At 45.9% G+C, this 15,325-nt stretch overlaps 1 protein-coding gene and 1 pseudogene across 16 annotated transcripts in view; both read right to left on the bottom strand.

The window, feature by feature from the left end:
• The window catches only part of EVA1C (eva-1 homolog C), a 108,994-nt gene that overhangs the window by 15,827 nt on the left and 77,842 nt on the right, over positions 1-15,325 (bottom strand). For 13 of the 16 annotated variants that reach the window (XM_017526124.2, XM_017526120.2, XM_017526122.2 and 10 more), the window contains one exon: positions 5,982-6,125. The exons of the other annotated variants lie outside the window; for them this stretch is intronic. In XM_017526124.2, coding sequence (XP_017381613.1) covers positions 5,982-6,125 — 144 coding nt within the window. The remainder of the gene's footprint in view (positions 1-5,981; positions 6,126-15,325) is intronic. 16 annotated transcript variants of the gene reach the window in all.
• On the bottom strand, positions 3,270-4,134 carry LOC108302500 (annotated as a pseudogene).

The following is a 15,325-nucleotide window of genomic DNA, read 5'->3' as shown; positions in this document are numbered from 1 at the left end:
CTACAACATGGGCGACCCTCTGAAATATCACATTTAGTTAAAGAAGCCAGCCACACACACATACAAGCATCTATTACGTAATTCCATTTGTTGAAATATTCAGAAAAGACAAATCTAGAGACAAAAAGTAGATGAGGAGCAGGGGGTGGGAATAGGGGAGTGATGGCAAATGGGCACAAGGGAGCTTTGGGGAATTGTGAAAATGTTGTGTTTTTTTTTTCTGATTTAAACTGGAGAGTAGTGACGATTGTTACACAACTCAGAATTTACTAAAAATCATTGAATTGTATTCACTTGTAATAGAAGTTTTAAGGTAAATAAACAACACCTCAGTGGAGTGGTTAACTCTGGGCTGGGTGTGGTGGCTCACGCCTATAATCTGAGCACTTTGGGAGGCTGAGGCAGGTGGATAATTTGAGGTCAGGAGTTCGAGACCAGCCTGGCCAACGTGGTGAAACCCAATCTCTACTAAAAATACAAAACTTAGCTGGACGTGCTCACTTGAAATCAAGAGGCAGAAGTTGCTGTGAGCTGAGATTGTGCCTTTGCACTCCAACCTGAGTGACAGAGCAAGACTCTGTGAAAAAAAAAAAAAAAGAAAAGAAAAAAAATAGGGTGGTTAGCTTTGAAGATGAGCTTTCCCGGACTTAGTAAAGCTAAATGACTGTGACCAGGTCAAAATCCACCACCAAATTCTCCCAGCTCCTACTCTTCTGCTTTCTGCCCCAAGTTCTTCGCCTCTGTTACCATCATAAATCTGAAGAGAATTTGAAGACTGTGCTAGAGTGATTTGCTGAATATTGTCAGAAAGAACTACAGAAAAATGCAGATGCGGATGGCCGCCTGACCAATTCCTTTGAAGGTGGTTTTTGACTCTGCTGAACTGACCCTAAGAAGAAGCCCTGGGAGGTCAGAATCCGCAGCCAAGGCAGCCGGCAGATGACAGGAACAGAGGGCAGAGCAGGAATTCTGCAGGCCGAGTACACCGCGGCAGGCTGGGGGAAGGGCGAGGAAACCAAATATTCTTGCTGCAGAAAATGGCTTATTTTTGTTTGTTCTTCAGCCCAGCCGAGATCTCAGAAAAGCAGCAGCAGGAAGTGGAAAGAAAGCCAAAACAAACTGCAAATTCAACTACACTGCTTTTTTAAAAAGAACGGCGGTGGAGGGGACATCTTCAATAGCAAGAAAACCTTGTTTCCTTTCTCGGAGGGCTTCACTAAATTCATCTGGGGATGTCCCAGGTTCAACAACCACAGGACATTCCTAGATGGGGGTCTTCCACGTACAGGAGGCCCTGGCGCCTTCGAGCCCATCAGCAGCAAGGGAGACTTTCCAGGGAGGCCCACGGAGTTACTGGAGGTGGCTGATGATTTCCAGGATCTTCGAGGAATGTCCCTGGGCTGTCCACAGGGACACTGATCCTGGGACCATGGCATGTCCCTCATCCTGGGACCATGGCAGCACCCGAGAGCTGAGCTGAGCTGCTGCAAACTGCTTTCTGCTTTAATTACCTGTCCTTTTCTGGGCCCTGAGAAAGATGCCCTGATTTCCTGGCAGCAGTGCACTTCTTCCTCATGTCTGTCTCTTGGCATGTTCTCAAATTACGAGAACAAGGCTACAGGAGGGCCTTGGCTCTTGACAAATGCCAGAGCCTTTACAGTTTGAGAAAGAATCAGAATTTTGTAGAGGAGCTCGGAAAGGAAGGGCATTCTAGGATGCACTTTGCAGAATAACCAGGAAGTCAAAAGATGAAATTGCCAGTGTCTGCCAGAGGCCCCTGCAGGGAATGCGCGCATCTGCTATGTGAAAATGGCTCTGAGATCCACAGAATATTTTAGGACCTTTAAAATCACAGGTGTCCACACACTTGTCAGATTTTTGCATCTCTTTGTTTTAGACTGGTTCAGAACGAGGTCGGGGACTGGGGAGTGATAGGTCACTGCCCTTCTCCGCTTCAGATACGTTAGTGAAAACACTAGGAACCACTCTTCATGGAGCTCCTACTGTTTGCAGGACCCTGATCAGCGCCTCTCCTGTCCCACTCAGCACTTCAGTGTCTCGGCTGCCACCTGCCCATCCCCAAGCGTGCTGCTACTGTGCATACCCTAGTGTTCACCCTAAGGGAGGGTTCTCTTTGGAAGACTTAAACCACCCCCCCAAGCTAAATTAGGTCCCCTCCACTGTTACAGTCTTCTGCCCTTTCCTAAAATAGCATTTGTCACAGTAGGTCATAATGATGTGTCTGGCTATTTGTTTAATGCCTGCCTTTCTCCCTCAGCTGTTCACCCCATGAAAACAGGACTGTGCCTCTCTCTTTTTTTTAAAAAATTGAGATAGAGTTTCACTGCTGTCAACCAGGCTGGAGCGCAGTGGCTCACTGCAATCTCCCCCTCCTGTGTTCGGTGATTCTCCTGCTGCAGCCTCCCAGGTAGCTGGGATTGCAGGCATGCGCCACCACACCTGGCTAATGTTTGTATTTTAGTAGAGACAGGGTTTTGCCGTGTTAGCCAGGATGGTCTAGATCTCCTGACCTCACAGATAATTTTGTATTTTTAGTAGAGATGGGGTTTCACCGTGTTTGCCAGGCTGCTCTTGAAATCCTGACCTCAGATGATGCACCCACCTCGGCTTCCCAAAGTGTTGGGATTACAGGCATGAGCCACTGCATCCTGTCTGTGTCTCTTTGTTTATTACAAAATCCCTGGCACCCAGCACAGCTCCTGACACAAAGAACAATATGCTGAATGAATGATGGAAGGAAGAAAAGCTTGAAGGGGGACATGTGACCCCTAGGCCCCGAAAGCTCATCTTCATCTCAGCATTAGTGACATAGTTTGGCTCTGGGTCCCCACCCAAATCTCATAACTCCTATGTGTTGTGGAAGGGACCCAGTACGACACGATTGAATCACGGGGGTAGGTCTTTCCTGTGCTGTTCTTTTGAGAGTGACTGGGTCTCACGAGATCTGACAGTTTTAAAAACTGGGAATTTCTTTGCACAAGCGCTCTTTGCCTGCCGCCATCCACATAAGATGGGACTTGTTCCTCCTTGCCTTCCGCCATGATTGTGAGGCCTCCTAGCCATGTGGAACTGTAAGTCCAATTAAACCCCTGCTTTTTTTTTTTTTGTAAATTGCCCAGTCTCAGTTATGTCTTATCAGCAGCATGACAACAGACTAATTTAATTAGCTAAGAAGAGCCTCAGCTATACTGTTCTTGCCTCATCCTTGAAAGCACACTAGAAACTGCACCTTTTACAAAAATGTTTTAGTAAATGTTATTGTACAGAACAAACAATACATAACGATTCTGTAATGATTTTTTCTCCCACAAGAGCAGAAGTGAAACCAGCAACTTACTTATAAAAATATTTCAATTAGGACTCTAATAAGATAATTTGTACCTTCATACCTTGTCTTCTGAGTATCTTCATGGGGAGAGGTTCACCTGAAAAAGTTTTTCCCAGGAAACCCATGATTCTTGGCTCAACTGACCCATTTTAAAAAGTCCACCTATATCAACTTTCTGCCTATCTGAAGATTTGTTTTCTTTGATCTCATGTCATGTGTTCTAAAATGTTTGCCAAAATTAAAGTCTGCAGGATGGGTTTTCCCTTAACCCATATTCTTCCATTCATTCTAAAAGTTATCTTCAGTGGATAGAGTTTTCCCACTTCCCGTATGATTTTACCACCTGGAGCTAACAGTGTTCTACTGAAGCCCAGACACTTTAAAAAGCAGACCATCCTGTCCAATGACATTCATCCCACTGGCTCACCCACAGCTGTCAATACAGAGCATCTCTGGTTCCATGTCTTTATTAGCAACCACAAATTGGCTGTAGATGAGATCTCCGACCTGTACATTTGGTCTGTTTCTTTTAGTTGCACCTTCAAATGCCAAGTAAGACAAAGAAACTGGCTCACTCCCTCCAACATCAACTTTGAATATATCTCCAGATTTAGCTGTCACTGTGCCCATCAACTGGTCTCCTTTCACTGGAACACACTCTGTTCCCAGGGCCACGGCGGCCCCAGCCCAGAGGTGTCTCAGCTTTCCCGGTCCCCACCTGAAACTGCACCTTATTTGGAGGCTAAAGTCCTTCATCTTTTTTTTTTTTTTGGACAGAGTTTTTTCCCTCTTGTTGCCCAGGCTGGAGTGCAATGGTGCAATCTTAGCTCACTGCAACTTCCACCTCCTGGGTTCAAGTGATTCTCCTGCCTCAGCCTCCCGAGTAGCTGGAATTACAGGCATGCACCACCATGCCCAGCTAATTTTGTATTTTTAGTAGAGATGGGGTTTCTCCATGTTAGTAAGGCTGGTCTTGAACTCCTGACCTTAGGCAACCTTAGGTCCGCCTGCCTCAGCCTCCCAAAGTGCTGGGATTACAGACAGGCATGAGCCACTGCACCCGGCCAAGTCCTGATTCTTATTCAACACTCAGATGAAGAGGCTTGAAACTACTGGGACCTCAGAGTGGCCCATATCCAGTCTACCATCCTCTGCTCTGCCAGGTGAGCTATCCAACGATGTCCTCAGAGTGACCTTTTTGGCCTCTGGGGGAACCTCAGCCAAAATATGCCTCATGCTACCTAGGACTGCTTAGACATGGCAGCAGGAATAAAGACAGAGCAGGTAAAGCCATTATTCCTGTGATGTAAGAGTGGGTGCCATTATTTTGGTAATACATTTATGTAGTCATTTCATCATACCTGTGACAGCATTGCTATTGCAGAGAATAACATTTTTAGTTCAGGATATAAAAGGCTGAGGATGCAATGGAATAGTATTAGGCCACCAAAAAGAATAAAGTACTGAGACATGCTACGACATGCATGAACCCTGAAAACAGATGCTAAGTAAAGAAGCCAGGCACAGTGTACCACACATTGTAGATTCCATTTCTGGAAAATGTCTGGAAGAGGCAAATCCATAGAGACAGAAAGTAGATGGGAGGTTGCTTGGGGCTGGAGCAGCTGTAGTGGGCGGATTCGGGGGGCTGACTGCTAAAGAATACAAGGTTTCTTTTGGGGGGGATGAGAATGTTCTTAATTGATTGTGATGATGGCAGGCAATTCTGTGCGTATACTAAAAACCATTGACTTGTATGTTTTAACAGGTGAATTGCACGGTCTGTGGATTGTATCTCAAAAAAGCTGTTACAGAAATAAAATGGCTAGGAATGTTTGGCAGGGCAAAGAGAGATTTCCAAGAGAATAGGTATCAGGTTCTTCAATTATAATGTTCTTTGCTTTCCATTTGCTTTTATGCTTATTTCAAAGAAAGAAAGGAAGAAAGAAAAAACCAGTCAACATATTAGTATTACAAACTGGAAATCCATAGTATCCTCAGAAAATAATAAACTGCTGATTTGCTTTATGAAATTAGAATCTAAACAAAGAAGGCATTTCATTTTATCATTTAAAGACAGCAGGAAAACAAAGTTATGCTGTCCTGTAATGTTTTTATTGTTTTAGGGTAAGCATTTGATCTGTTGATTCAACACCGTGGGTCTGTAGATAAAATAGCTGTTGGCAGTCCAGCTAGTTAGTCATTTCGGGGCTAAAAGCGGTCCTGGAAGGATACGCAGGAGACACACACCCCTGCTGTGAACTCGCATGACATCTCAATACATTTTAGAGCCTCCTATGAACCCAGATGAAAATCCCTGCCCTCAGCGACATCAGTTTACCCCATTGGGTTGTTCTTTCTCCACCCTCCCAACTGGCTGCCAATCTGATTGCTAAAGGCGCTTTTACACAAATTTTGACCAAAGAAAATTCTATTGCTTATCTGACATGACTATGATAAACAAGAATAAGAAAGAAAAAGGGGCTCTCAGGTACCTGGGATGACCAAACAGCTTCAGGAGAAGCAGTGTTTGGCTTGTTCTGGGCAAACTCCTGCCATTCACGTGATCACCACCCTTCCCAAAAAGAGACAGCGTGTCTGGGCAGCTGGTGGGGTGGGGGTGTGTTCTTACCACATGCGTAGGTCACAGTGAGGTATTTTTTCACGCCTGGCAAACAGGGGCTTCCAAAATGGTGATTGTTGATGACGATTTTGCATCTCTGCTTCCCATAGCACCTTCGGGATAGGACTTGCAAAGCTGAGTAAGACAAGCAATCTGAAAGGCAGGAAACGCCCAGAAGAATTTCATGTTGCATCCCACACAGGGCTACCACATAGCCTATGGCATTCTTGGTAAATAAATATGCTCAGCTGGAGTCAAGTCAAATGAATAGTTTCTCTGCTTATTTTCTGTCTCATTAAAGCACCCCAGATGGGCAGAGCCAGCATCATGGTCCTGTCCGATAAGTCCTGGAGCTGGGTTTAGTGCTGTGCTGGCACCATCTTGAAATTTTTTATTTTTTATATTTTGAGACTGATGCTAGTTCTGTCACCTGGCTGGAGGGCAGTGGCGCAATCTCGGTCACTACAACCTCCACCTCCTGGATTCAAGCGATTCTCCTGCCTCAGCCTCCTGAGTAGCTGGGACTACAGACACGCCACCACGCCCAGCTAATTTTTGTATTTTTAGTAGAGACGGGCGGATCACCTGAGTTCAGGAGTTGGAGACCGAGCCTGGCCAAGTCTGTAATCCCAGCACTTTGGTAGGCAGAGGCAGGCAGATCACCTGAGGTCAGGAGTTCGAGACCAGCCTGGCCAACATGGCAAAACCCTGTTCTCAGCACTTGTTTGCTGAGAGGCCATTTTTGTTTTGTTCATCATCTAATTCCCACACTTGGCCCAATAATAAAAAGTATTAGGCTACTACAGTGGGCCAGGTGTGGGAACTACACTATGAGATAGGTTATTTGTAATACATACACACTTGTGCACACACACACACACACACACACACATATGTCAATTTTGTGGCTGAGAAAGTGGACACAGGGAGGGTCAGTAACCTCACACAGCTAGAGAAGAATGGGGCCTGCAGGTTGGTCTCTGAGCTCCACGATCCCGGTCTCCATGAAAGGGTGGGTGAGGGACCCATCAGGGATGATTACAGACCTTAAGCTGCAGGGCTGCGGAAACAGTGGTCTATTGAGAGGTGGAGGGGAAGTTGTTAGAAGCAGGCAGTTTGAAGGACGAGATCATACATTCATTAAAAAAGAAATTGTCCTGCATGTGAGGTGGGTCAAGGTTTTGAAGAAAAGGCTCAGATCTGGAGACGCGCGTGAGGGGTTCATGCCCAGAGCGTCCAAGTGCTGGTGCTCTGAAAACGGGCAGCTCAGGGAGAGTATGAAGGCACAGTGGCAGGGACCCCAGCCACACGAAGTCCTGTGCATGTGTGCACAGGACTAACAGTTCTAACAGAACTAACAGTTCCCGGGACGTCTCTCCAGTCTTATGCTTTTCCTTCACAGCCAGGCTTCTAGAAAGGGTCTCTGGCCAGGCATGGTGGCTCACTCCTGTAATCCCAGCACTTTGGGAGGCCGAGGCGGTGCATCACTTGAAGTCAGGAGTTTGAGACCAGCCTGGCCAACATGGCGAAACCCCATCTCTACTAAAAATATGAAAATTAGCCAGGCATAGTGCATGTGCCTGCAATCCCAGCTACTCAGGAGGCTGAAGCAGGAGATTCACTTGAACCTGGGAGGTGGAGGTTGCAGGGAGCCAAGACTGCGCCACTGCACTCCAGCCTGGGTGACAGAGGAGCTCAGGGTCTCTATGCCTCCACTGCATCTCCGCCCCCATCCTGTCCCCTCCCTTCCTTAATGTACCCATGTCCCACACACACCCTAAAACTGATCCCTTTGAGATCACAGGGACCCATCACTATCCTGTCCAAGAGATGAGGGCTGGTCCTAATTGTTCCCTATCTCTGGGACTTCCGGTGCCTAGATGCCCATGGTGAGGGAGTTCTCACTGACCTCAGCTCCCTCGTGCCCATCTCCTTGGTGGTCTCTGATTCTTCTATCCCAGTGCCCTCTGCAGGCCTGCCCACCAAGAGTAAGCTCATTCCTGTCCCTGGCCCAAATTCTGATATCTTTTTGGACAAGGGGCTTTGTGTTTTCATTTTGCACTGAGCCCCACAAAAGGCACTGGGTCTGGGCTCTCTTCTCCTTCCTACACACTCCATCCGGCCCCGAGGCCACCCCTGTCACTACCAACCATTGAGAGCTGAGGCCCGGATCGCTGCCTTCAGCACTGGCCATTCTGGGCACTCCGCCGTGTGCACTGATCGCCTTTGCTCTTTGCCGCCTCCTCTGGCTCCTCACCTCCTCTGTGTTCCCATCGTTTCCTCCTCCTCTCCCACCACAGCCTCAGTTCCAGCCCTGCCAGTGTTGCAGCAAGTCTCCTCACTGGACTCCCTTCCTCCATTTTCTTCTCTTCAAATGGTTCTCCCTTTGCTCTCCACTGTGCTTTCTTTTCTTTTCTTTTCTTTTCTTTTCTTTTCTTTTCTTTTGAGATAGAGTCTTGTTCTGTCACCCAGTCTGCAGTGCAGTGGTGCAATCTCAGCTCACTGCAACCTCCACCTCCCAGGTTCAAGCAATTCTCCTGCCCCAGCCTACCACATAGCTTACAGGTGCCTGCCACCGTGCCCGGCTAATTTTTGCATTTTTAGTAGAGACGGGGTTTCACCGTGTTGGCCAGGCTGGTCTTGAACTCCTAATCCCCAGTGATCTGTCTGCCTTGGCCTCCCAAAGTGCTGGGATTATAGGGGTGAGCCACTGAGCCCAGCCCACTGTGCTCTTTATAATCGCATCACTCCCTACCTGCTTAAGATCCCCACCACCCATCTGACCAAGTCCAGCTCCTCAGAACTGTGCACAAGACCCCACGTGACTTGCCTTTTCTACCTTCCTAGCCTCTCCACAGCTGCTATTCTCCCAGCCCAGCCTATGCCACAGCCCCCAGGTCTCACTGCAGCCCCAGAAAGCTAGGCTGCGATTCTTGTCATCTCTTTATCTTTGCACATGCTCCTCTCCTGCTAGGAAATACTTCCTTCTCCCCTGTCTTCTCAGTTGTACCGTCTCCTGGGTGGCGGTCAGCGGTTTCCTTCTCTCGGCTTCTACTGTTCTGTGCACTGCTCTGACTGTGTGGCTCTACTTATTTGCTCATTCCTCTGTCACCAGACTAGAGAGGGAGCTCCTGCTCCCAGCACCTTACACTGGTCCTGATGCTCAGAAAATGCTCAAAGAATTACAGGACGAATAAACAAAGGCATTGTTATAACCTCCATCCCTTCGGAAGCTCCTCCTTGGCTCTTGGGGCCTACTCCTGGTGCCTTCACCAGGAGGCATTGGAGCTAGCTGCTCAGGGGAAGGAAGTCTTGAAGTGGATGATCCAGGAGGAAAGGAGGAGGATGCATTAGCAGTGGGATACATGAGTGCATGAGAACCCATGGCTGTGAGATACAAGAAAGAGACTAAAATGGACGCAGAAGCAAGAGGAGAAAACACATGACTTCATGTCCATGTTCATAGCGGCATATTCACAACAGCCAAGAGGTGGAAGCAACTCAAGTCCTTGGATGGATGGATGGATAAATAAAATATGGTATATACATAGGACGGAATATCATTCAGCCTTAAAAAGGACTCACTGGACTCCTTCTTTCCATTTTCTCCCCTTCAGATGGTTCTCCCTTTTGCTCTCCACTGTGGTCTTTCTTTCTTTTATTTTATTTTATTATTATTTTTTTGAGATGGGGTCTCACTCTGTCGCCCAGGCTGGAGTGCAGTGGCACAGTCTTGGCTCACTGCAACCTCCACCTCCTGGGTTCAAGTGATTCTCCTGTCTCACCCTCCCCAGTAGCTGGGATTACAGTGCCCGCCACCATGCCCAGATAATTTTTGAATTTTTAGTACAGATGGGGTTTCACCATGTTGGCCAGGCTAGTCTCAAACTCCTGACCTCGTGATCCACCCTCCTCAGCCTCTCAGTGCTGGGATTACAGGTGTGAGCGACTGCACCTAGCCCCACTGTGCTCTTTCTAATCTCGTCACTCCCTGCCTGCTTAAGATCCTCCACTGCTCCTCTGACCAAGTCCAGCTCCTCAGAACTGACACATGCTACAGCGTGGATGAACCTTGAAGACTTATGCTAAAGAGAAGTAAGCCAGTCACACAAAGACAAATACTGTGTGATTCTACTTATGTGAGGGACCTAGCATAGTCAAATCCGTAGAGACAGAAAGTGGAATGGTGGGCGCCACGAGCTTAAGGGACAGAGCAATGGGGAGTTGTTTAATGGGTTTTGTGTTGTGGTTTTCAAGACAATATGAAAATCCTTCACATGACAAAACTATACACAGAAATGGTTAAGATGGTAGGCTGGGTGTGGTGGCTTATGCCTGTAATTCCAGCACTTTGGGAGGCCAAGGTGGGTGGATCACCTGAGGTCAGGAGTTCAAGACCAGCCTGGTCAATGTATTGAAACCCCATCTCTACTAAAAAAATACAACAGTTAGCTGGCTGCGGTGGCACGTGCCTGTAATCCCAGCTACTTGGGAGGCTGAGGCAGGAGAATCACTTGAACTCAGGAGGCGGAGGTTGCAGTTAGCAGAGATGGAGGCACTGCACTCCAGCCTGGGTGACAAGAGTGAAACTCCGTCTCAAAAAAGAAATGGTTAAGATGGCAAATGTTGTGTGTTTTTCCCACAATTTGTAAAATGCTATGGCTTAATTGTAGAGATAAAATTAATCAATTTTTTTTTCTCAACAAATTAGGTATAAAGGAATGTACCTCACATAATAAAGGCCATATATGACATCACCCAGCTAATATCATACTCAACAGTGAAAAGCTGAAAGCTTTTTCTCTAAGATCAAGGATGCCCATTCTCACCACTTCTCTTCAACACAGTATTGGAAGTCCTAGCCAGAGAGACCATTTAGGCAAGAAAAAGAAATAAAAGGCATCCAAATCAGAAAGAATGAAGTTAAATTGTCACTGTTTATAGATAACATGCTTTTATATATAGAAAATCTTAAAGACTCCACCAAAAACTATTAGAACTAACATACAAGTTCAGCAAAGTTGCGGAATACAAAATCAACATACAAAAATCAGTAGTGTTCCTATATACTAACAACAAACTACTTGAAAAAGAAAGCAAGAAAAAAATCCCATTTACAATAGCATAAAAAATTACTTAGGAACAAATTTAACCAAAGAGGTGAAAGATCTGTACACAGAAATCTATACACACATTGACAAAAGAAATTGAGCAAGACACAAATAAACGAGAAGGTATCCCACGCTCAGGGACTGGAAGAATTTATATTGTTATAGTGTTCATATTGCCCAAAGCGATCTATAGGCTTAATGCGATCCCTAGAAAATTCCAATGACATTTTCCACAGAAACAGAAAAAGCAATCCTGAAATTCATATGGAACTGCAAAAGGCCCTGACTAGCCAAAGCAATGAGCAAAAATAACAAAGCTGGAGGCATCACACTACTTAATCACAAAATCTACTACAAAGCTATAGTAATCAAAACAGTATGATACTGTCATAGAAACAGACACATAGACTGATGGAACAGAATAGGAAGCCTAGAAACAAACCAAAGGATATACCATCAACTAACTTTTCAACAAGGGGGCCATGAAGATACTAAAGGGAAAGGATAATCTTTTCAATAAACGGCGTTGAGGTATTGGATAGATGTAATATCCACATGCAAAAGAATGGAATTGAGCCCTATCTTCCACCATACACAAAAATCAACAGATTGAAGACCAAATGTAAGAGCTGAAACCACAAAACTCCTAGAAGAAACCCCGAGGGGAAACCTCCTTGACCTTGGTCTTGGCAGTGATTTATTAGCTAGGACACCAAAAGCAAACATAAACACATGGAAGCACATCAAGCTAAAAAGCTTCTGCACAATAAAGGAAACAATCAACACAATGAAAAGGCAGCCTACAGATTGGGAGAAAACATTCTCAAACCATATATCTGATAAGAGGTTAATATCCAAATATGTAAGGAGCTTACATAACTCAACTGCGAAAAGCAAATAACTCAGTTAAAAAGTGGGCAAAGGACCTGAATAGACATTTCTCCAAGAAAGACATAAAAATAGCCAACAGGCCGGGCATGGTGGCTCAGCACTTTGGGAGGCCGAGGTGGGTAGGTCACCTGAGGTCAGGAGTTCGAGACCAGCCTGGCCAACATGGTAAAACCCTGTCTCTACTAAAAACACAAAAATTATCCAGGTACAGTGGCGTGCACCTGTAATCCCAGCTACTAGGGAGGCTGAGGCAGGAGAATTGCTTGAACTGGGGAGGCAGAGGTTGCAGTGAACTGAGATTGTGTGCCACTGCACTCCAGCCTGGGTGACAGAGCGAGACTCCATCTCAAGAAAAAAAACAAAAAGGCCAACAGGTATATGGAAAGGTGCCCAACATCACTAATTGTCAGGGAAATACAAATTAAAACCACAAGCAGATATTATCTCACACCTGTTAGGGTGGCTTCCAATAAAAGACAAGAAGTAACAAGAGTTTGGAGAAGTTGTAGAGAAAAGGAAACCCACCTACACTGCTGGTGGGAATGTGGTTTGGTGCAGGCATTATGGAAAAGAGTATGGGGTTTCCTAAAGAAATTAAAAATAGAACTACCATGCGGCCCAGCAATCCCTCTTCTGGGTGTAGACTTGAAAGAAATAATTCTCCGGTTCCTGAAAATACCAACTGTGTGTCCTACAATTTATCTAAATTCTGACACTAAGTGCCCGGAGTGAGTACGGCTCCCACAGGCTGAGGGCCCAGTCCCACAAGACTACTTCCCCCCCTCATCATCAGATGCCAACTGCAAGCCTGGGCCTCTGACTGACCAGTTATAAATTGGGGGTTTCTGTGATGTTCTTCTTGGGTTCTAGAATTTGCAAGACTGGCTCACAGAACTCAGGAAAACAGTTTACTTACAAGATTTTTGGTTATTATAAAAGGATACAACTCAAGAAGAGCCGAATGTTAGAGATGCACAGGGCAAGGTTTGGGGATGGAGCACTGAGCTCCCGTGCCCTTGCTGGGGGTTCCACCCTCTTTTTTCTTTTAGATGGGGTCTTACTCTTTCCCCCAGGCTGGAGTGCAATGGCACAATCTTGACTCACTGCAACTTCTGCCTCCTGGGTTCGAGCGATTCTCCTGTCTTAGTCTCCTCAGTAGTAAGAGTTACAGGCGCCTGCCATTGTACCCAGCTAACTTTTTCGTATTTTTAGTAGAGATGGGGGTTTCACCTTGTTGGCCAGGCTGGTCTCGAACTCCTGACTTCCCACCTCGGTATCCCAGAGTGCTGGGATTACAGACGTGAGTCACTGCGCCCAGCCTAGAGGCTCTACCCACTGAGCACCTCCACGGAGTCCTTGAGCTGAAAGGTCTCTGAGCCCCATTGTTGGAGGGCTTTTATGGAGGTCTCATGATACAGGCATGATTGATTAAGTCACTGGCCATTGGTGATGGACCCAACAATCTCCAGCCTCTCTCTCCTGCCTGGGGAGAGGGTGGTCAGGAGGCTTAAGTTCCAGCCGTGTAATCACGTGATCCATTCCCTTGACAACCAGCCCCCCATCATTAGGGGCTTTCCAAAAGTCACTCATCAACATAATCTCAGGTGTGGTCAAAAGGAGCTAATTTTGGCCAGGCATGGTGGATCATGCCTGTAATCCCAGCACTTTGGGAGGCCGAGGTGGATGGATCACAAGGTCAGAAGTTCAAGAATATGGTGAAACCCTATCTCTACTAAAAAATACAAAAATTAGCCAGGTTTGGTGGTGGACGCCTGTAGTCCCAGCTACTTGGGAGGCTGAGGCAGGAGAATCACTTGAACCCGGGAGGTGGAGGTTGCAGTGAACCAAGATGGCACCACTGCACTCCAGCCTGGGTGACAGGGTGAGACTCCCTCTCAAAAAATAAAAAAAAAAGGAGCTAATTTTAATGATTAACAAAAGATATTCCTTTCATCTTCTTCATTCTGGGGCTATTTCAGGAGCCCAGGACAAAATATAAATATTACAACAAAAGATGTTCTGATTGCGCTTATAACTTAGGAAATTACAAAGGTTTTAGGATCCCTGGCCAGGAGCTGAGTGAAGACCAAAATATATATTTCTTCCTATATTACAATACCTCAACACCATTTTTATTAGCCAAAAAAAAAATACTAAATAATACTAAACAGCTATTTAAAAGGATATATGTAACATATTTGTATTTATTTATTTATTGTTTATTATTATTCTTTTTTTTTCTTTTTTTAATTGCATTTTAGGTTTTGGGGTACATGTGAAGAACAAGATTGTCGCATAGGTACACTCGTGGCAGTGTGATTTGCTGCCTTCTTCCCCCTCACCTATATTATTATTTTTTGAGATGGAGTCTTGCTCTTGTCATCGAGGCTGGAGTGCAGTGGCACGATCTCAGCTCACTGCAGCCTCTGCCTCCCAGATCCAAGCAATTCTCCTGTCTCAGCCTCCCAAGTAGCTGGGATTACAAGTGCCCACCACCACACCTGGCTAATTTTTGTATTTTTAGTAGAGACGGGGTTTCGCCACATTGGCCAGGCTAGTCTCAAACTCCTGACCTCAAGATCCGCCTGCCTTGGCCTCCCAATGAGCTGGGAATACAGGTGTGAGCCACCGCGCCTGGCCACATATTTGTACAAACACAAATCTCTAGATAGTATTTACCACTGAAAGGGACAGGGCTGGGATAGAGGAGAAAAATACAAGTAGATGCAAGTTATCTGTAGGATTCTAGTTCTGTGGGCTGTAACGCACTATATTCTTCTTTTACAACCTATGTAAGTGTTACACATAGTATTTTGAGTATGTCAAATATATTAAAGAATTTAAAAGAAAAAAAACGGACTCTTAAAGCCTTTTTTCCACAAAAATGTTTCTTCCAGAAATTTTAGCATTAAATGAGACCAGAGATGTGGGTGACAAGGAGTCAGAGAATAATAATATTCCAGGAAATTTAAAAATGTAGATGTGTGGGCATTTACAGTCAGAAATATCTCAGAGGGGCATAGAGGAAGCAGAAATACCTAGTGAACACTTGAACACAGGGAGAGGAAGAAGTTACAACAGTAAGGGCTGGGCATGGTGGTTCACGCCTGTAATCCCAGCACTTTGGGAGGCCGAGGCAGGTGGGTCACCTGAGGTCAGAAGTTCAAGACCAGTCTGGCCAACATGGTGAAACCCCCGTCTCTACCAAAAATACAAAAATTAGCCAGACATGGTGGCACATGCGTGTAGTTCCAGCTACTCAGGAGGCTGAGGCAGGAGAATCACTCGAACCCAGGAAGTGGAGGTTGCAGTGAGCTGATAGCGAGTCACTGCACTCCAGCTTGGGCAAAA

The sequence above is a fragment of the Cebus imitator genome, unplaced genomic scaffold (assembly GCF_001604975.1).
Source record: "Cebus imitator isolate Cc_AM_T3 unplaced genomic scaffold, Cebus_imitator-1.0 Scaffold41, whole genome shotgun sequence".
Taxonomy (NCBI): Eukaryota; Metazoa; Chordata; class Mammalia; order Primates; family Cebidae; genus Cebus; species Cebus imitator.
This window is presented reverse-complemented; position numbering and strand designations above follow the sequence as displayed.